The sequence below is a fragment of the Phragmites australis genome, chromosome 3 (genome assembly GCF_958298935.1).
Source record: "Phragmites australis chromosome 3, lpPhrAust1.1, whole genome shotgun sequence".
NCBI lineage: Eukaryota > Viridiplantae > Streptophyta > Magnoliopsida > Poales > Poaceae > Phragmites > Phragmites australis.
This window is the reverse complement of record NC_084923.1, coordinates 36,815,060-36,836,580: the sequence shown is the minus strand read 5'-3', so window position 1 is coordinate 36,836,580 and position 21,521 is coordinate 36,815,060. Positions and strand designations below refer to the sequence as shown.

General features: G+C 44.6%; 2 protein-coding genes and 1 long non-coding RNA gene across 4 annotated transcripts; 2 read left to right on the top strand and 1 right to left on the bottom strand.

Annotated features, from left to right (window-relative positions):
* Window positions 1-253: 253 nt before the first annotated feature.
* On the top strand, window positions 254-6,952 carry LOC133912937 (BTB/POZ domain-containing protein At1g30440-like). 2 transcript variants are annotated; one of them, XM_062355922.1, is made up of 4 exons: window positions 254-648; window positions 2,091-2,130; window positions 2,599-3,786; window positions 6,078-6,952. In XM_062355922.1, exons 1-4 carry the CDS (start codon window positions 590-592, stop codon window positions 6,627-6,629), a joined length of 1,839 nt encoding a protein of 612 aa, XP_062211906.1. In that variant the 5' UTR covers window positions 254-589; the 3' UTR covers window positions 6,630-6,952. The 2 variants fall into 2 exon arrangements, with proteins under 2 accessions (XP_062211906.1, XP_062211905.1); XM_062355921.1 differs by having other exon boundaries at window positions 2,091-2,160.
* A 2,488-nt stretch (window positions 6,953-9,440) lies between these two features.
* On the bottom strand, window positions 9,441-11,699 carry LOC133911171 (uncharacterized). Its single transcript, XR_009908613.1, has 2 exons — window positions 11,368-11,699; window positions 9,441-9,779 (listed from the first exon to the last, which is right to left on the bottom strand). It is a non-coding gene; the product is annotated as an uncharacterized LOC133911171 (long non-coding RNA).
* Window positions 11,700-17,103: 5,404 nt separating this feature from the next.
* On the top strand, window positions 17,104-20,993 carry LOC133912936 (cationic amino acid transporter 1-like). The gene is made up of 2 exons (XM_062355920.1): window positions 17,104-17,650; window positions 19,415-20,993. Exons 1-2 carry the CDS (start codon window positions 17,230-17,232, stop codon window positions 20,788-20,790), a joined length of 1,797 nt encoding a protein of 598 aa, XP_062211904.1. The 5' UTR covers window positions 17,104-17,229; the 3' UTR covers window positions 20,791-20,993.
* Window positions 20,994-21,521: the final 528 nt, after the last annotated feature.

Below are 21,521 nucleotides of genomic sequence, written 5' to 3'. Positions count from 1 at the left end.
TTAGTAGCGCTCACACCGATTCTGGGGCAGAATCAACTCCCAAAACTCTACCAAACAACCCTTAAACTAATTCAGATTTGATAGACTAGTAAAATCAAATAAAAATTGTAATACTCGTTAACTAGAGAGGCTCATGAGCCCAGGCTAGAGCTTGGTCGTTTTGAGATCGAGCTGAGATTAAATAGAATGAAAAACTAGACTAGCTTCGGAGCTTTGAGTTTTTTTAACAGCCCTATTTACACCCGCACGCAAAGAGGCACGAGAGGCCGAGAGGGTGAGGTGAAGAGTTGAAGACAGAATAGAAACTGCCCCCTGCACAGCACTGTGTGCGGCATTAACTGCCTGCATTGGTGGTTTCTTGGGGTAGGTTGGATTAGGTTGGTGACCAGAAGGGGTTTGCTGCGCTGAGCTCTTTTGGTAGAGAGAGAGAGAGAGAGCTTGGAGGCTTCGAGCGCAGTGATGGCTTGAGCTCTGGAGCTGGTGGTGCTTGTGGCCTTGTGCAGCTTGTGCTTGAGGTTCTTGCGTCCTCCGCTTCCTACTCAGGTGCTTCCCGCTGAGGCTGCGAGTGCGAGAGGAGATAGCTGCCGGGATGGCGTCCATGAAGCTTGGCTCAAAGCCTGACGCCTTCAAAAGGCAAGGGAAGGCATGGTAAGTTCTTGCCTTTTCCCCTCAGTTCTTTCCTAACCATCTCAAGTTTCCTAGCTTCGATTTCTCTGCGGTATGTACGTTTGTGTAATTGTGTGTGGTTATTCTTGGCTGGCCGGGATAAAGAATTGGGCTTGGCTGCCTTGTTTCTTCGATTCTCTTGTTACCTGCTCATGTTCGAACGGAGAGGGAAATTGTGTGTGTGTGTGGGGGGGGGGGGGGGAGGGGGGAGTTGTGGGTGGGTTTCTGTTCGAAAAATTGGTGTGAAATTCGTAGAGTTTTGACTGAAAAATGTCACGATTCACGAGTCAACTAGTTTCACCGGACTGCACGACGTCTTCGCTGTATATTCGGTGCGCTCCTTCCGAGATGTATTTCTTGCGTTCAAAACCTACCTGATTGTTTCAGACTGCGAGGACAGTTTTGAGGCCTTGCGTTCAGTTCTTTTGTTTGCATCCAGAGTTGTCTGTGTTTTAATTGTGGTACCCGTTGTAAACAATTGGGCTTGCTTGTCTTGTTTCCATTGTTCTTTAGCTCGCCCAAGCATGGAAGAAGAAGAAATTTAGGAGCAAGATGTATCGACTTTTCGTTTTGGTGGCGGGCTACGGATTTTTAGGTTTATTTTTAAATTTGTGGAGTACAAGAGCTCTGTCTGAGGGCCTGTTTGGATTTTGGATAGGGGAACTGGGATCCAAATCCCTGGGTTTTAGTTCAAATTTCAACTGCATCCCGAAATTCGAATTCCTAGAGCAATGCACCCTGTGCAAACAAGCCCTGAAAGCGTCACAATTCAGAATTCAAAGTTTGGCTGGACTGTGGGCTCCTCCAATGGTGCATTACTTTCATTTGTTCAGTTTGTTTATGGGCCACTTATAACAATTTGCAACTTCAGTACCTTGGATGAGCACAGCTCTTTTATTTACATTTGTTGTCTTGAGTAGCGTGATGTTGTTCTTTACAGCCACAAGAAAATGGGTTAACACATTTTGGTGTTTGCAATATCCTGCATGAGTGCCTCATTGCGCATACTAAATGCATTGAAGCATGGTGGGCGTAGTTAATCGCTTATTCTATCACCAGAAATTTTAGTTAATTAGAGTTGACTGATTCTGCGATTAGTTTTATGGGGAGAGTCTCATGGATTCACATCACATTGGCTGGCAGTGAGATGTTGTTCCTCATAATGGAGGAAGATGTAACCATCATGGAATTATTAAGGCAGTAGCATAATTAGATTTCAATTGGAAAGTCAAAATTCCAAACTCATCAATCCCATTCCAGTCCGTTAAATATTTTGATTTGCTTGTGCTTAGACAGATAGTCATGATTTTTGTGTACACCATACACGAAAAGTTTCAGCACGTATATTTTTCATTTCTTTTTGGTGAAATTGTGTATTGTAAATTTATCTAAACTTTGACAGTTCTTCTACTTGAAACTCCTAGGTTCTGCACAACAGGACTTCCCAGCGATGTTACTGTTGAGGTTGGGGATATCTCTTTCCATCTTCATAAGGTATTGTCATTTTCTTGTGGATATCTATAAGCTATTAAGTATGCCCCTCCCCATAAATGAATCTTAGAACTGAAGCTGTTTAGAACTTAACTTTACAATTTGTTTCAGTCAAGAGCTCTGAAAAGCCGTTCAAAATACACAGGGGACCATCAAAATTTATGTAACGTGCGAGAGTTCTCCATCCAAATCCTGTTGGGGCGATAAACAGTTCATTGATTTAAAGTCTAACTCTCACCATATTATCTTTGGACTCCTGTATTTTTTTGGGTAATTAGCTTCTAGTGGTATTTCATTTTTATGAAAGAATGCGATGAAAGTTGTAAATTTTTTTACTATGCAACCTATACTTGTTGTTTTTGAACTCCCTTAGCTCATATGCCTTGACTTAACCTTTCTATAGGCTGACTGTTTCTATCGCTGATGTCTATCTCCTTGCAGTTCCCTTTACTTTCAAAAAGTGCCTTTCTCGAATGTTTGATCAAAGAGAGTTCAGACCGAGAAGAATGTATCATCAAACTAAATGATATTCCTGGGGGTTCCAAGTCATTTGAGCTAGTTGCAAGGTTCTGCTATGGAGTGAAAATAGAACTTTCTCCCACAAATGTTGTCTACCTACGTTGTGCCTCTGAGCATCTACAAATGACTGAAGAAGTAGCCGAGGACAACTTGATTGCACAGTCAGAAATGTTCCTTAACCAAGTGGTCCTCCTTAACTGGAAAGATTCTTTGACAGCATTGGAAACATGTGATGACCTCCTTCCTCATGCTGAAAACCTTCAGATTGTGAAGAGATGCATTGAGTCGTTAGCATCAAAAGCTAATACTGATCCAAACCTCTTTGGATGGCCGATAAGGGAACATGGCATCATGCAAAGCCCTGGTGGCAGTGTACTGTGGAATGGGATCAGCACGGGTGCAAGGCCCAGGAACTTCAGTGCAGACTGGTGGTATGAGGATGCTTCGTCATTGAGTTTCCCCATGTACAAGAGGTTAATTTCCACTATGGAGTCTCGAGGCATTAGACCTGAGATAATTGCTGGTTCTTTGGCATACTATGCCAAGAAGTATCTCCCAGGACTCAATAGGCGTCATAGCATGGGAACAGTGCCTCTTACTGCTACTCTATCTGAGGTTGAACAAAAAAACTTGCTTGAGGAGATCGATCAACTATTGCCGGTTCAGAAGGGTTTAGCATCTACAAAAGTTTTACTTGGTCTCCTTCGCACAGCCATGATTCTAAAGGCCAGCCCCACATGCATTTCCAACTTAGAGAAACGGATCGGCATGCAACTAGACCAGGTCACTCTGGAGGATCTATTGCTGCCAAATTTTTCCTACACCATGGAAACTCTGTATAATGTTGAGTGTGTTCACAGGATTCTTGATCACTTTTTGGCAATGGACCAGGCTAATGGCGCTGCCTCACCATGCCTGGATGATGTGATGGCGTCCCCTTCCTTGACACCAATCACTACTGTTGCTAAGTTAATTGATGGCTACCTTGCCGAGATTGCACCAGATATCAATTTGAAGCTTCCTAAATTCCAAGCTCTTGCATCTGCTGTGCCTGAGTATGCCCGGCCATTGGATGATGGACTTTATCGTGCAATCGATATATACTTGAAGGTGCATTTTATTTCCTACTGTACTTTCACTGATTGTTATTGCAGTGCTTTGATCTTCATTTACAAGAACAATCTCACTTTTTGTCTTTGCTGCTTTGGAAACTGAAAATTAGACAGAATCTCTACTACTTAAAAAGTCAGTAGTGTTCCTTCCTCCCATGTCAGTTTTTCTTCTGCTCTCCTTCCTCCCATGTCAGTTTTTCTTCTGCTCTTAATTCTTCCGCCCATCCCTTTTTCGTCCGCTCAGCCAGCCCATTTTCATCACAAATGCACGGGACACGTCGTCATCGCCCCGCTGTAACCCTATCCTTCCCCGAAGCTTCTCATCCTTCTCCTTGCGGCGGCCGCGAGCGGCGCGGTGAGTCGGCGGCAACTTGCCCCCTGCCCCCCGCCTCCCTCTCCCCCCCTACCGCGACCAGGTGGGATCTGATTGCAATTAGATCCCCATCCGTAGGCCCCTTTTCCGCATCGCCGCCTCCTGGGGAGGGGCGGTCCCGACGACAACGGAGGCGAAGGTTGACGACGTAGGCGAGGACGAGGATGAGGAGGAGGCGACAGAGCCCATACCGGTCGCTCCACACGCGTCTTCATGCCCAAGGCACCGCCCTAAGACTAGGCTAACTCCACCACCAGGGTCCTCCGCTCTGGCAAGCGCCTTGGCGCTGATCGGATCCACTGGGACGCCAAGGATGCCGCTGCCTTCCACATCGACAACGACGACCACAGCCACCAACAGCAGCATGAAAAGGATTCCCCCAAATCGGAACTACCGCCGCTCAATAAGTCAGTCGAGATCGTTTGTAGCAGGAAGTGCCGCCATCGGAAGGACCCCGCCGCCGAGGTCCTCGCTGAGGAAGAGGGCAGGAGGTTTGGGATAGTATACACCAGGAGGAAGGGCAAGCGATCGAAGGTCGACTCTCTCGGGCGGGAGCCGGAGCCGGAGCCGGACGCCCCAGCAGCCTTGCTATTGCGATTCCGTGCTCCTCCTCCTAGGAATTCGCATCAAGGGCCGGCTTCTTGGATGCTCATTTCTCGTCACTGGTGGAAGATTTTGCACCCCACGCTGGGGCAGTGGCGCTTGTCATCCTCGTTGATACATCTTGCTCTGGGAGCTCTCTCCGGCTCCTGGGCCTTCTTCTACCTGTCCTGCGTTGGATGCAGCACAGTCATCAACGGGGAAGGTCCGGAGCCTAGCTTCGATTGTCTCGTCTGTTGACGTTGCCGCTGCATTTGCATCACAAGGGTTGCACTTTGTCAAGCTTCGGCGCCATAGAGCCGTAAGCTTTCTTTCTACAGCCTTCATCTGCCATTTTTTAGTTCCTTGTACAAATTGGTGTAATATTTTGCGCTTCTTCTTGTAGTCTGCATTGTTACACAGGACTTTGGTCCATTGTGGGTGGTGTGTGCTTCATGGAGTCAAGAAATCTCAACCGCTGTTGTCAGTTAATTTCTTGTCGCTTCCTTCGTATTTCCAGAGCTTGCATTCTGGAGTAGATCTTGGTTCCATGTATCTGCCAGCTGTGATTCGGCAGAGCAGGCTGGTGGTTGCAGTATCTGAAGATATGCATCCTAGCACTCCTTTGGATGTGAATCCTGGGTCTCGGTGCACTGGGATTGCCAAACCCACTCCTGACCTGGCCAGCGATGAACCTCGCAGAATGATTGAGGACTACATGCCCCTTGAACAAGTTGCTGGAGTAGTGGTGCATGGTCTGAGATTAAAGAAGCATCAAAGGAAGAGGTCGATGAGGCGTCCCCGAAATGGGTGGCATCCTGCAACATGATTGCCTGACAGTGCAATTGGAAAGAAGCAGAGCAGGGCTCTCACAAAAATAGAAGTGAAATTTCCATCAACTAGGTCGGAACTTCCTGTAGAGCTTGTCCAACCCAAAGCAGCATTAGAAATTTCTCTGGATTTGCTTGAAAGCATGTATGAAAGAGATGTTTCAACTCCTATGGGATCAACAAGAAAGCAAAAGAGGTCTTCTTTGAAGAGTCCTGTTGAGCGCATGAACGAAAAGCTGGCTTTGGCTGAGGTCAGACAGAACATTGATTGTGTTCTTTGCAAAGCGAACCTTTTAATTCTTCAAGCTGATAGGTGCTGGAGGGAAAAGGTGCCGAGTTTTTTTTTTACCTCGGTCAACGATTGCTCATATTATATTGCTTATAATACGATTCTTAGTTTTCCGTTGCAACACACGGGTACTCACCTAGTAATACTAAAATATCTGCATGACTTCTCTGCAATCTTTTTCTACAGCTGTTTAATGCTATATTTTGCCTTGCTCACAGGCACATTCCTGGCTATCAGAAGCTGAAAGGGAGCAGCTCTGTCGTCTGATGGAGTGCCAGAAGCTCTCCCTAGAAGCATGCACTCATGCTGCCCAGAACGAGAGGCTGCCACTGCGCGTCGTGGTACAAGTCCTCTTCTTTGAGCAGCTCCAGCTAAGAACCTCAATTGCTGGCTGCCTGCTCGTCTCTGACAACCTTGAAGGATCTAGGCCCCTGCGAAGTGGCATCGCGATGTCCAGCGAGGCCGGGGGATGGACCACAGCCGTCCGGGAGAACCAGGTCCTGAAAGTCGGCATGGACAACATGAGGACACGCCTGTCAGAGCTCGAGAAAGAGTGCTCGAACATGAGGCAGGAGATTGAGAAGCTGGGGCGCGGCAAGAGCAGCTGGACCTCCCGTGTCCCCCGGAGGTTCAGCCTGAAGATGAAGTCGCATATGTGCAGCGCCCAGGAGGGCTCCGTCAGCGAGCAGCAGAAGAGCATGAGCACGAAGCTCAACAAGCTGCAAGCAAAGGTGTCAAAACAGAAGAAGCAACTCTCGGTGGCCACCTGAAAATCTGAGACTCCATTTACGGCCTCACTTGTAATTTTTAGCCTGGTGTTAATCGCTTTCGCCTCTTTTTCGTGCCTGTAGCTGTTAGGTTGAACATCTGATTTCCAGTGGTTGAGTACCTTAAGGTGAACATTTCAGATGCTTGGATGGTAGTGAGAATGGCAGTGTCGTAGCTAAGGATGAGAACCTGACGCGCTCCCTTGTTTTGGCTGAAATAGTAGTCGTGATCGGTTCATTGCAAGGACACATTCGCTTACTTTGCAACTGTGATCTGTGACATGTCAGTTGTAGCTGCTATATGTTCATGCACTGAGCATTCCTCACTTGAATTGTTTGCCTGTATTGTGAGCTTTAGTGATTAGGCTGTGTGACTTGAACTGGAGATGGGGTGGTCTGATTATTCTGCGTAGACCGTTCAGGTAGTGTCCAGTGTTCTTATCATGACTAGCAAGTACGAGGGTGTGAACTCGAGAAAAAGGAGAGGTAACGGCACTGCACAAGTTCAGCTGGTTGGTTTGACTTGTGAAGCTGGCTCTCGTTATCTGATTTGAAGATGGGAGATGCAAATGGGCATGGAGATTTTAAAGCCTTAGGTTTGACTAAGGTACCATCAAACTGCAAAGGAGGAATCTTTGACCTAACCATGCTGATGCTTCAAGCAAGCAAAAGGACGCATCAAATGGATTCTAGTGGAATATTTTTTGGGTTGACTTCTGCTGGCTTGGCCAATTAGTCATTCTTATGCCGCATAACTGTATGCCTGTATCGTTGGAAGTTGGAGGTGCCGTGCCAACCATAGCTGGAGACTGTGAGATAATACAGTATTACCCCACCGGAGTAGATACGGAAATTACTCTTACCATTTGGTTTCTGGAGGGGGCCTTGATACGTCTGAATCAGGTAACTAAATGGCATTGCTATTCTCTAATTTAATGGAATGTTTCTAACCTTCTCAATACCCGAATTTTCTCTACCTCGACTTCACCCCACGTTGTCCATCTTTGGTGAGCTCCAACCCAGTCTTCTCCATCTCCGGCGTGGTTAGGGTTGATTCGGAGTGGGGATTCGTTCAGTGGAGGATGGTGGGCATAGAGGGAAGCCTTCGGCGGCAGGCTTGCCCGGTGATGGCGACGGTGGGACCGGGGAAGAAGAAAGAAGATAGGGCGTTGAATGTGGAGAGGGAGCTGATCCAACGACTGAAAATTCGGGCACCCGAGTGAGCTGCAGACTAGGCCTAACTATAGCAGAGCTGCACATCTTCAGACGACGCAATACAGAATGCTCGGGAGCCGAACGTGCTGGTGCAGGAAACAGACGTAGCTAGTTGCTATCAAACACGACGAGACGGCTGCAGTCAGCTTGGTCTAAAAGGGTTAATTCGGGTTATATGTTGACCGGAGTCAGAGCAAACCGGTAATATATCGGGGCGCCACGAAAGGGTACATCCTACCTTCAATCATTCGTTTGATCGTCACCAGTCGATACATATTTCAGTTAGTACGTAGAGGACATGATTGATTGCCCACACGAATGGATTCTGAATCGGTGGATACATATAATCTTAAATAGATACGTGTTTGTTGTCTGTATGCATTGTTCCAGACTGTATGAGTAGTTGTAATTGTACGCTCGCAACCTAATTTATGATTCGAGTTTTCCTGCATAACCTGGCCGGACGGATGTAATAGCTTGCACCTGCTCATACAGACGGATCCACTTATCAGTGTCATAAAATTATTTTTATACGAATAACTAATCATAATCTTAGCTCTTGCATATGCTCATATGACATTATATAAAAAAAAAACACTCTTCTTTTTAATACTCTTACATTCACTCGGGTTGCTTCCTCTTAACTTGCATATACGGCTCATACGTGCAACATGACGTAAGAGCAACCAATCACATCAAAAGTGAATGCGGGGATGTCTCGATATGTCCAGTTGGCTTATCTTCTCCATGGTGAAAGTGACATGCACCTTCTCGATCTCGGTCTGTTGGAAGTTCTTAGCTTTTACCAGGTACCCACAGCAAGGAAGAAATTAGGATCTAAATGAAGGGGTGCATTATCATTAAAAACATATAAAATTTAAAAAATACTGTTCATTGCACCTGTTTTTTATAGTAATTTTGAACGAGAGAGGGTGCATGTGCACCTCCAATCATAACGTGGCGTCGCCCTTGACTGACAGTGGGCACATATACATACATAAACAAATCTTGCTGGATTCTTGTTTTCCCCATCAGCTGATTAACATAGAAAAAAGTTTATTTGCTCCCAGATTACAAAGGTTTGCGTCCTCTAATTACGTTTCCACGAAAGGAACTGCGCGTTCGTCTGTACATCACCGTTACCAGCGACTTGTTTATGTTTGTTTCTTCAGAGAATTCATACCTCACGACCGATCGTTCGTGACAAGTGATGGTAAATTCACTAATCAACCAACGCTCGTTGCGTACTCCGACGAGGGACATAGACGTACGCAGTCGATGTTTTGTTCTCACCTGTGCCTTCTGCCATCTGATGTGGATTGGATTGGTTTATGACTTTGTGTTCAGTGTCTAATGTTGTTTTTCACATTAGTATCCGAACGCTATGTTCATATTAGTGACAGATCTATACCCATTATTAATAATATATATCAGTAATAGATCTAGATTCAGACACATCATTAACGACACATATCAATAACGAGTCTGTATCCAGATCCGTCACTAATGATTATACATCAGTGACAGGTCGGATCTAGACTCATTACTGATATGTTTTTAAAAACAAAAAAATAAAATAAAACAGGTTACAAGCAAATATGGATGAGTATCGGTAATTACTAGCTCACAGGTAACAGAGCTATCACATAATTGTTCCAATACAATATATATGTTATATACATACAAGAACCGATCCCTGATTACAGTGTTGTTCACTCCGAGGTTAATCTGTAGATTCACCACTCCATTCATGTGAGTGGTTAAATGAGAAGGAGACACCGAAACAGCATGCAGGTGTACGCGCAATCTTCTCCTTAATCTGCATCTCTCGCATCTCCTCTTTGCGAAGCTGATGATCTCCGAGTCGGGATCTGCACGCCTAGAGCAGTAGGGGAATCAATGAGCAGAGCAGAGCAGTGGGCGGTAGCTTCGTCAGTCCTGTATCACATTGCCGAGTTAAGGAATTCGAAAATGTTTATGCTAGACAAATGAACATGTTCAATGCAATACAATTATTTCCTTGAGAGCTAAATAACATCCTTAATTTCCCTCAAATGATCAAACTGATGAACTAAGAAACTAAACCCACGCATTATTGACCAGCCATTAAAATGAAAAGCAAGATTGAAGCTGACGAGATCAGGGTTCCTTCATCTTACTAAGACTAAACAAAAATGAATATGATCAGGGTTCCTTCATCTTTCAGCTTTTTTTTCTAACATATAAGTTAATTGTATACAATATTGCATTGCATATATATGGTTCAATAGATCAATGAAGGTAGTGGCAAGAATTTAACCATGCACTAATATGACCCATATGCCTCAACTACAAATATCTCTTCTACTTAAAAATAGTAATGCATTTTCATCTTTATGAAACAAATCACAGGACAAACTGACATTTTCAGTTAAGAGGTGGATAATCTCAACTTGCTGTACACCAAGAAATGGTAAATATTTTCATGGAAAAACAAAGGGTAGTATTCTATGATGAGTATAACATAAACTGAATATGTCATACAGCGAGGCCACTGAAAGCAAGGAAATGCTAATGACCATTTTTTTTACCATGAAACTAGAAACCGAAGAGAAAAGCAAACAATATTGGCCATTTAACTAACAAAATGTATGTACCATATGTTGTTTTCATAGCAACAATCATCCAAACAAATATGTGTCTGTGAGCACATGTCCAAAGGCTCCTAGAAAATACAAAGAACATCGCGAGCAGTAAGTACCTTCTAGTAGCTGTAAAAATTTCATTTCAATCACCACATGCCAGTTCACATATAGTTGTAGCTAAAAATCAGCTATAACAAACTGGCAACTTCCAAACTAGAATCAGTACATAAAGAACAAAGACAATATTAATTAGAGCTCTCTTGCCTGGCACTGTTTGAATGAGGGAGATTGATCTAGGAATTTATGAAATTCAGTTCATATTTTAACTAAACCCAAGGGATTTGGATCCAAATACTTCTAGGTTATGCAATCATCTTGATTGTTTCTTGTTCTGAAACATGTAAAACTACATTCCAGAGGTGTCATGGGGGATGATACATCATTTGTCAATTGCTAGCACAGTCACTTCAGTACAATACAAGTCAACCAAATCAATTGACAAAGAGACTCAGTGCAACTGAAGTTAATATATTTTTATTACCAGGCTATAGATTGAAAAAAATGGTCTAGGTTGTGGTACTTTTGTGGCTCAATTGATGCCCAAATCTCAGTGCACTACGTGGCCAACCTTTTGATCCAGATCCGTGAAAAACAAAGGAAAAAAGGGGCTAGGGGTAGGGGTGATAGATTGGATGATTGGAGAGGTCAAATTGGCACACATATCTGGATGTTCATGACCTTCTTGGTGGCCTAGAGCTAACTACCTGCAAAGAATCGCACGAAAAGAGGCTCGAATTGAATCACATCAGGATTCTATCTAGGGAATCAAACTAGGATTCGACAAGAACCATGCCTAGTGAAATCGTCCGTCAATATGGAGTAAAGTAATCAAGCGCGCTAACCTTAGGAGTTCTTCTTCGGGTTCCTCTCCCTGGTCGTCTTGGACTTCACAGCCCGTCGCTCCTTCTGGGGCCAGGCAAGGCCATGCATTGACGTCGCTTCTACCATGGAGGGGCTCCTACATGCATTGTGTGCTCCTCCCACGGCCAGGTGCGGTCGCACCCCCCCCCCCCTCGTTACTCCTTTTGTAGCGGATTGGCAGTCGAAATATGGTCACGTCACGCGTGGGGAAGAAAGGAGCCTGCGGCATGCGTAGGGAAGACGGCGAGGAATGGGGAGGTGACGACGGGAGACCGGCGGGGATGGGCAAAGAGTGGCAGGAGGTGGGGCATTAGCGGCGGGGACGGGGATAGAGCGATAGGTAAACTACCACACTGTCCTACCTTTTACACGATGCATTTGATTTTTTTCCACCCTACCATCCGGTAGAGTGGCAAATTTGTCATTGAGTCCATTGTCATAGATTTAGGAGGACCCATTTGTTATCCTCAGCGAGAAATTATCATTCCGATAGAGTGAAAAAAAATTCAAATATTCCCTTTTATACCAGGCACCCGCCCCCCTTCCCCCTGCCTAGGCCAGCCTAGGATGGAAAGGCCCCCTGGGCTACGCTTATGTTTCTTTTGTCCTCCCATATTCACATTAGTGACAGGTGTTTCTAGGGCCTGTCACTAGTGACTTTAACATTAGTAACAGGTGTTGTTATCACTCGTCAATAATAAGTGATCCCTTTGTAACCTGTCATTAATGACTATGTACTTAGTGACGGGTTGTGAAGTGATTCGTCATTGTTATCATTAGTGGCATGTCATTTTCTCACTTGTCAACTAATGATTTGTCATTAGTGACAGTTCTGAGACCAATCCCAACTTGGTGTCACATTAGTGAGGACCCGCCATTAATAGGATGTCTCATTTGTTAGTTTCTTACGTAGTATGTATTATGTTGGGTCATATGACTAACTAAGAATGAAATTATTGTTGATAAGTCAAAACCAAACTCTTACATGCAGTGACCTTCAAGGGAACTCATTATATTTGATATTGGTCCCTATTGCAAATGGAAGAGACAACGTGTCAAATGAAGTGGGCATGTCCTATCCTCGAGACCATAACAATGGAAATATTCACTAAATATGAGTGAATGTCTAATAATAGACTTTTTGCTTGAAATTTGATTTCCATCATGTTTACTTCCCTGAACTATTCCCATTTACCATTTGTTAGCATTTTATTTACCGTCCACGGCTGAAACTATATAATAATATATGGTTGTGTGTATGCTTAGTGTAAAGACTGATATGCGAACTGCATTAAGAGGTAGAAGGATCCAAACCTGTCTAAATGGACTTATCGGGCTGGACCATCATGGGCCCAACTAGGCATGGCCCAGTTACGGCACGACCTGACATGCCTGCTTAGTTAAGCGGGTCGTGCCGTGCCGACCTGTGTGCTGCGCCCTCGGCTCATGACGCGGTCTGTCAGTCACTGTGTCGCGTCGGGTCGGGCCAGGCACGATTACAACCCAGCAGCACGACGAGCCTGTTGGACACGGTGGAGGCACTGTACACGGTAGGCCCAGCGGGCACGGTGAAGGCCTGGGCGGCCAGGCAGCACTTCAAAAATAGAAAAAATAAATAAAAAATAATAGCTAAAAATTCCAAAAAATATAAAAATAGATAAAAATGAGCTTTATTGATTGGTTGCCTCGTTAAAACCTTTCTACTAGAAAAAAAAGAGTACAACCTTTGCTTCAAAAATTACATGGTTTCTTTAGAAACCTCAAAATTTTGCTTGCAATATTTAATATGCTTCCTCAAGTGTCCCATTCTATTTGTAGAACCGACACCTAATTCATAGATACATATATTACACTTAGCAAATCTTACATGTTCCCCATTAATTTCTCTAATGACCTTTTCAAAATGTTGCCACACCCATGATCATGGACGTGAGTTCTCGACGTCTTGATCCATGAATGGGAATATGTAATTATTTTGTTAAAGTGGACAAGTGGCTTTAGCTAGCAAGTGACTTTGTTCACTGGGAAGGAGTTTGGGATGGTGGCTCCGTGCGTGGCTCATGGCTATTTATAGTCAGGATGAGAGATTGAGAGGTGGGTGGCGGGTCCCGATAATTTTCGAAATAAATAAATAAATATCATGAAAAATAAAAAATTAGAAATTATAGGGACATATAATTAATTCTAAAAATGAGTTTTATTGATAGGTTGCCTTATTAAAAAATCTTTTTAGCAAAAGAAAAAAGAGTACACATAGCTCAGAAAATTAGAAATTACACGTTCTCATCAACTTCTAGATATAAATTTTTGAATGAAACGTCAAGCTTAGTGTTCTCTGTAGTGTGTTGCATTCGTGCTTCAGCTTCTTCCTAGTCTTTTGCTATGGTGAGCATTTTCATCATCTCACTTAACTAGACTTGTTCAACTACTGGGCTGGGCCAGGCTTTAAAAAGTCTGATAGGAAACCCGCAAGCCCGAGCTCGGCCTAAGCCCAACAATAGGCTGGGTTTCTAAGCCTGAGCTTGGCTCAAAACCCACTACATGTTGGGTTAGGTTCGGGGTTTTTTGGGTTTTCCCAAGTCGGGTCGGATTTCTTGGGTTGTTTTGGGCTTCGAGTCCATTTTTGAAGCCCGAGCTCTACCCAAAACCCACTGCGGGCTGGAAGAGTCAAGCTTGAGCCTAGCCTGTGGACTGGTCGAGTCGGGCCAGGTCAGGATATTTCGGGCTAGGTCGGGTCGAGTCGGGTTTGCCAGGCCGAGCTGCTCATGACTAGGCCTACACTTGATAGACTTGTTCTTCTCTCTTCGATTATCCTTTCAGTAAGACCAAAGATAACCTTAGAAGAAATTGTAGATAGGAGAATCGTTAACAAATGCTAACAGTGAAAACATCCTTCCAATATGTTGAAGTTTTCTTATTCATGGATGATAACGTCACTATCGATGAAGGTAGTTAGCTCCCCTTGGATATTAGAATGCTGACACTCGTAGATGATAGCGACAAAGAGTCTGAATTTCTTGATGAAGAACCTCCATCAAATATTTTCCCCATATTATCATCTTCTTACTTTTTATGGGTGCTAGTGGAGGTCGTTATAGGCGAACTTCATTATACTTTGTTTCATATTTACTATAAACTTTGAGTAACTTAGAACAATACTAATATAATAATTAGAATAATCGTGACCAAGAGCATCACCTAGAATTGAGAGAACTCTATAGAAAGCTGTAATTTTAGCACTAGTATCTAAAATAAAGATAAAAGCATATAACAAAGGAATTTCTTTCTAATACTTTAAGAATTTAGATTTCATAGGAACTACACAAGCTCTTAGAAGATTATCATTTTCATAGCTATTTACATGAGTAGCAATTTCAAAAATATTTTGCACTACTAAACAAGATGTTAGTAATAAATTTCTGATCAATTTGCAGTTGAATCATAAAAAAATTCAAAAAACTCTAGTATCCTTTCGGCAACATACCAATGCGCTTCCATGAGTAAAGTATAACCACCAAGCTGATTATAGTGTGCATGAATGAACACACGAAATGTGCTCTTATATAGTACAATATTTTTTAGCATCAAGAAAATAGAGTTCCATCTTAACAGCATATCCACAGCAAACTTATGTGAATGCACACATATCGTAACACAATATTGCCTGTATACTGCAATTCGTTAGTTAGAGGAGTTCACAAAAGATATTCCAGTACAAAAATTATTTAGGTTTGCGACAACCTCTTCAAACCGGATTTTACTATAAGATTGATAATATGATAAGTACAACATTGATGTAACAAGAAAGATTCAGTATATGTACTAAACAACGGAGTAAGAATATCAATTTCTCTAAAGTTTGCACCAGCATTATCTAAAGTGGTAGAAAATACTTTATTTGTGAGACCAAAGTCTTCAACTACTTGAAATATTTTTTCAACAATATTTTCATTAGTATGCACTTTGTCAATCAACCAAAAACCTATTATTATTCTCTTTTCTAGTTCCTAATTATTATTAATAAAATGAGCAATCACACTAAGATAATTCTCTCTAGCTCTACCTGCACATATGTCTGAGATCAAAGCAACTGAAAATATACATGTTTGCTACAACATATATTGTAGTATTTTACTATATCCCTACTAGTTATTTGTTTAGAAATATGTGTGAACCTATAATTACGAGCTTGCTTAATGTAATCTTCAAATGTAACAGATTTACCGATGTTGAGTGATAGATCCCCTCTTGCAATGAAGCGGCATAGCTCTGTTCGAGCATTATCGGAGTCATACTTCCAATGACGAACATAGCCGTCAGAGTTATACTACAGCACTGTCTGCTTCATGGCTGCTCCACTCTTTTGCTTGCAAGTTGTGACGTGCCACTTCAAGTGTCCCGGTCCACGTGAGGGCTTTGTAGATAATTTATTTTTACAAATTTAACGCTTCGCATACCTGACATTTACCCCGTCTTCCTATCTGTAGATCTTTTCGAAGTATTGTCAAACTTCGGAACTAGTGGCTTTTGATCTTTTAGAGCCGGTGCTTGTTGACGTGTGTGCACTTGTAGAGTTTTACTATAGAGGTGTTGCTGGAGGGTTGCCGGGTCTGTCGCCTACAACCCCATTATTAAAGGAGCTGTAGTCCCCTTCGAATCCTTAAAGAAAATAAATCATGATCGATAGATGTATTATCATGATTGTGATCACCGACATCCATAGTTAATATCGAATGGCACTAAAAAATTCAAATATTCGGAGTTAAAAATAATCAAATAAAAAATAAAGAATGAAAGAAACAAGAAAGAACAACGATTAAAAAATCACTAAGATTTCTTCAAGACAGCAAGATGAGAGTGTTGGAATTTCTTGATTTTTTAACAATTCAAACTAATTTTACCAAATTATTACAAATTCTTAGGAACTTTAATACAAGAATGAGAGAAGGAAAAAATAGAGCAAATGTTGTTACTGGTGTAGAATAGAAGAGCATGATGGGTCCTATTTATAGTTGAAAAATAGTGAATTTTGTTTTTTTATTTTTTAGCCAAACGATCACAAAATAGCTACAAGATTCAAAATAAACGAGTTAACAGGTTAAATGGGACAGACGATGCCCATTCAACCCGTTAACCCGGCCAGCCCACCCGTGCCGACTATGCCCTGCCAGGCTGGCCCCACGCTCAACGTCTCTTGGCGGGCCGTGTCGAGTCGGCCGTGCCGAGGCGGGCCACTATCATGCCGTGCCTAGCATGGCAAAGCCGTGCTCGACTCAGCCAGGTTGTGCCGCGCTAGCCTGCCATGTTGCGCGCTCGATATAGGTACGACCCGTGGCTTTATATCGTGCTGACCCAGTCTAACTCGCGTCATACTTAGATCGTATCTATAGTGTTATACCTCAGATCAACTCAGTAGGTACAGTTCATTTGCACAACGCTAGATCTGGGACTATTGTGAGTCTGAACGAGACGATGAGCAGCAATAGGTGTGTTATGGACGGTTGGATGGGCATCCGATGACCGTTGGATGGGCATCCGATGGCTACCACACCCGTTAGGTTTTTTTTTTTTTCAGTTTCCAGGCTACCGATGTTTAGCCGCACTCTTGATTGATAGCTGGACAAATCCTTGAGATTTTCCTCTTGCCATCTCATTGCCAGCATAACCCAACCGCTTTCTCATTACCACTCTTATTTAAACCCCCGACGCGCGTATCACGCCCTTTGACCCACTCCCTCGCATTCACTCTTCATTTCCTCGCCGTCTCGCGAGCTTTCTATAAGCTCACAACGCAAAGCAAAGCAACCAGCACGCCAAGAAGTTGGCAACAACAAATCAAAACCATGGCGGTCGGTGGCGATGCCAACGGCGGCGGCGCGCGGCGGCGCCAGCGCGGGTGCTCGTGCACGATGGCGGACTTCTTCCCGGAGGAGTCGTTCTCGAGCTGGTCAGCGTACCGCCAGGCGCTGCGGAGCACGGGTTCCCGGCTGGCGGACCGGCTGACGTCGCGGTCCCTGGAGTCGACGGAGCTGCACGAGGTGCGCGCCCGGAGCGGCGCCGACATGAAGCGGGACCTCACGTGGTGGGACCTCGTGTGGTTCGGCGTGGGGGCCGTCATCGGCGCCGGCATCTTCGTGCTCACAGGGCAGGAGGCCAGGGACGCCGTCGGCCCCGCCGTCGTCATCTCCTACGTCGTCTCCGGCGTCTCCGCCATGCTCTCCGTCTTCTGCTACACCGAATTCGCCGTCGAGATCCCCGTCGCAGGTAATTACAAAAGCTTATATTTGCACGACGACGACATGATCGAGCACTAGTTGGTTCGTTTCTTTCATTCCCTCAAGATCAAACAGCTTTTAGCTTAAGAAAACTGATATCACAGTATTCATTTGTTGAAGGAGAAGCAGATAAACACCTACTGAGGAAATGGAAAGATTCTTTTGCATCTAAAAAACTGGAAAGATTCTTTTTGTTAATAGGGCTGTCAGTTCTAAATAAGTCCAAACATGGAAATATTCTAATGGAATCCGAAGGTGATGAGATTGTTGAACCATCCCATCTTGGTTCAACCTCATCCCACCAATCGGCACAATTTGTATGAACGACCAGAATACTATTAAATTGAACCAAGAACTGCTGAAGTTGATCTAATAGAAATACATCTAGTGTGTGCCATGCTACTTTTCTCTTGGATGAATACAACATGTCACTGCCAGTACAGTGTGACAGCGTTTACTAGTCGTCTAAGCTATGACTGCTTGTTCGTTTTCAAATGGGATTGGTCAATGGTGACTTGGTGAGTGAGCCACTGTAGAGTTCTTTATCGCTAATGATGTTATCTGGTTGATCAGACTGAGACTCCCTCACATGGACAGATTTGAGAGTGACTCCCTCACATGGTCTCTTTGAATCTTGGAAACCTGACTATGTTATTTTATTGTATTTTATTTTTCTGTTCTGAAAATTAGTATAGCTGTATAAATAATGTAGTGATATATATCTAGTGGTCTCCTTGAGTTGAAGGATATGTAGTTCATACTTCCCCTCAGCAGGTCGGTCTCATAAAATAAATTAAGCAGATTTCACGATTTACTACTAAATAACTTGTCAGGTTTCTTATATATTATCATTGTGTTTATAACATATGGGCTAAGGTCTCACATATCATCCTCACAATGGATAATATATTAGGGATTATGTAGTTATTCGGTAGTATATCGTTGATTTATCCAATAAATTAAGTCATCGGCTTGGTCAAAATTATCTGATTTTTGGTTTTGATTAGATACTGTGTCTCTTGAAGCAGAAAGATCAGACACTAATGTGTTTTATTGACTTGGTAAGAATTCGTCAGTAGTAGCCATGAGGTTTCTGCGGTATGAGTGTACCGATGTGCGTTGCTAGGCATTTCAAACTTCCAATTGGTGTGTTGTTTGGTAACTAAATTGACAAATATCATTAGTACAAATCTTTCTAGCTATCTTGTTGGCTGATTTGGATCTTGTCTAGCCACTTGAGCATGGGATGCATTACTAATTTTATCGCATTGAGAAAAATGGCCAGATGCATGCTTTGACCCGCAGGCTCGAATACTGACCAGTTCCTGACTTTCTGTAGCTTACAGAATGTCCCGTAATTAAGTTTTTCTTTTACGAAGCACAAACTAGCTAGGTTTTCAAATAAGCTATTTTTCATTTAGGATAACATTTTTTCAAATAAGTCAATCACAAATCTTCGGTCAAAACACGTTTGAAATCTTCTTCACTCCAAATCTCGAAATGGATATGAGAACTATGCCTAGCTGAAGTACAACTACAAAATGTTCGACTGCGTTAATACTAATCGCCATATGAAAATCATCATCTACTACATGAAGAGGATTAAACTAGTTTAGAAAGCTTGTGCATCCTTAATATGTAATCCAAAAGAACATGCATCTACCGGGGTCGGATGTGTCCAATGAAACTAGTGCGAATCGGCATTGATTTCTGACCGAAAATGCTAATCATACATGCGTTCGTTGCTGAGCAGGCGGTTCGTTCGCGTACCTGCGCGTGGAGCTCGGGGACTTCATGGCGTTCGTGGCGGCGGGCAACATCCTGCTCGAGTACTGCATCAGCGGTGCGGCGGTGGCGCGCGCGTGGACGTCCTATTTCGCCACGCTGTTGAACCACCGCCCCAACGACTTCCGCATCCACGCGACCTCCCTCTCCGCCGACTACTCCTGGCTCGACCCCATCGCCGTCGTCGTCATCGCGCTCGTCTGCATCTTCGCCGTGGTCAGCACCAAGGGCACCTCCCGCTTCAACTACGTGCTCTCCATCGTCCACATCGCCGTCATCATCTTCATCATCGTCGCCGGGCTCACGAAGGCCGACACCGCCAACATGCACGACTTCATGCCGTTCGGCGTCCGCGGCATCTTCTCGGCGTCGGCCGTGCTCTTCTTCGCCTACATCGGCTTCGACGCCGTCAGCACCATGGCCGAGGAGACCAAGAACCCGGCGCGCGACATCCCCATCGGCCTTGTCGGGGCGATGACGCTCACCACGGCGCTGTACTGCGTGCTCGCCGTCACGCTCTGCCTCATGCAGCCGTACGGCAACATCGACCCGGACGCGCCGTTCTCTGTGGCGTTCGCCGACAGGGGCATGGACTGGGCCAAGTACATCGTCGCCTTCGGCGCGCTCAAGGGGATGACCACCGTGCTGCTCGTCAGCGCCGTCGGACAGGCGCGCTACCTCACGCACATCGCGCGGACGCACATGATGCCGCCGTGGCTCGCACAGGTGCACCCGAGGACGGGGACGCCCGTCAACGCCACGGTCGCCATGCTCGTCGCCACAGCCGTCATCGCCTTCTTCACCAACCTCAACATCCTCTCCAACCTGCTATCCATATCCACGCTCTTCATTTTCATGCTCGTCGCCGTCGCGCTGCTCGTCCGCCGGTACTACGTATCCGGGGAGACCACGGACGCCGACCGGAACAAGCTCGTGGCGTGCATCGCCGCCATCCTCGCGACCTCGGTGGCGATGGCGACGTGTTGGGGAGTGAACGTCAAGGGATGGGTGCCGTACGTGGTCACGATACCCGCGTGGTTCGTGGCGACGGCGTGCCTATGGGCGTTCGTGCCGCAGGCGAGGGCGCCCAAGCTGTGGGGGGTGCCGATGGTGCCGTGGTTGCCGTCAGCGTCCATCGCCATCAACGTCTTCCTGTTGGGCTCCATCGACTCCAAGTCGTTCATGCGGTTCGGGATATGGACGGCCGCGCTGCTCGTCTACTACCTCTTCGTCGGGCTGCACGCGTCCTACGACACGGCCAAGGCGCTTGCAGCCGAGTCCGCCGCTGCCAAGGTGGAGGACGGCGACGGCAAGCCGACGGCGGCCGTCCACAATGGACAGTAATTGAAAGGAGATGCAAACACAATGGACGCCGGCGGGTCGGACCAGGGGGGGGGGGGGCACGCAACGTGTTAAACAGCGTGATTATATATAAATATAAATAATGATACTAGTGTGTAATATTATGAAAAAGAATTATTAGTTGTTGTGTAAGTGTTGATTAGGATGACAATTGTATAATTAAGTTTGTATGAATCTTTAGAGTTGATCAGATTGCCTCTTGTTCTAGTGTAATAGTTTAATTAGAGCTCGAACAGTAGAGATGGTGAATAGGAGTATTTTTTTAATATTATAGTTTTACGGATATTACAGAAATAGTACCGAAGATAAGGAAATTGTAAAAATAATACATGCTCGCCCAACGGTTTGGCGAAAACTTGTTTTTGCCGTACCGTACGGTGAAAACACTATTTTTGTTGTACGGTATGACGAAAATTGCTAACGTGGCGTCGGCGGGAAGCCTGGGGTGCACGGCTGCAGTTTCGAGGCTGCTTTCGTTATACGGTTTGGCAAAAAATAGTTGTCGCCAAACTGTACGGCGAAAAATAACTGTCGCCAAACGGGAGGCCAAAAAATCACGCAGTGTGGACCCTCCCTCTAGCGTGGGCCTGTGAGCCCTATCTCCTACGTCGGAATGGCCGAATTTTTTTTCTTCTGTCAACAAAATATTGTATCACTTTTTTATTTTGCAATTGAACTTATTTCTGAAACGGAATGGAAAAATGTAAAATAAA

Bases quoted from the DNA above. Each gene is read 5' to 3' on its own strand.
- LOC133912937 (XM_062355921.1), top strand. From the start codon at position 590: ATGGCGTCCATGAAGCTTGGCTCAAAGCCTGACGCCTTCAAAAGGCAA. The intron at 649-2,090 runs GTAAGTTCTTGC...TGAAACTCCTAG, and splicing joins AAAAGGCAAGGGAAGGCATG to GTTCTGCACAACAGGACTTC. The intron at 2,161-2,598 runs GTATTGTCATTT...ATCTCCTTGCAG, and splicing joins TCTCTTTCCATCTTCATAAG to TTCCCTTTACTTTCAAAAAG.
- LOC133912936 (XM_062355920.1), top strand. From the start codon at position 17,230: ATGGCGGTCGGTGGCGATGCCAACGGCGGCGGCGCGCGGCGGCGCCAG. The intron at 17,651-19,414 runs GTAATTACAAAA...GTTGCTGAGCAG, and splicing joins CGTCGAGATCCCCGTCGCAG to GCGGTTCGTTCGCGTACCTG.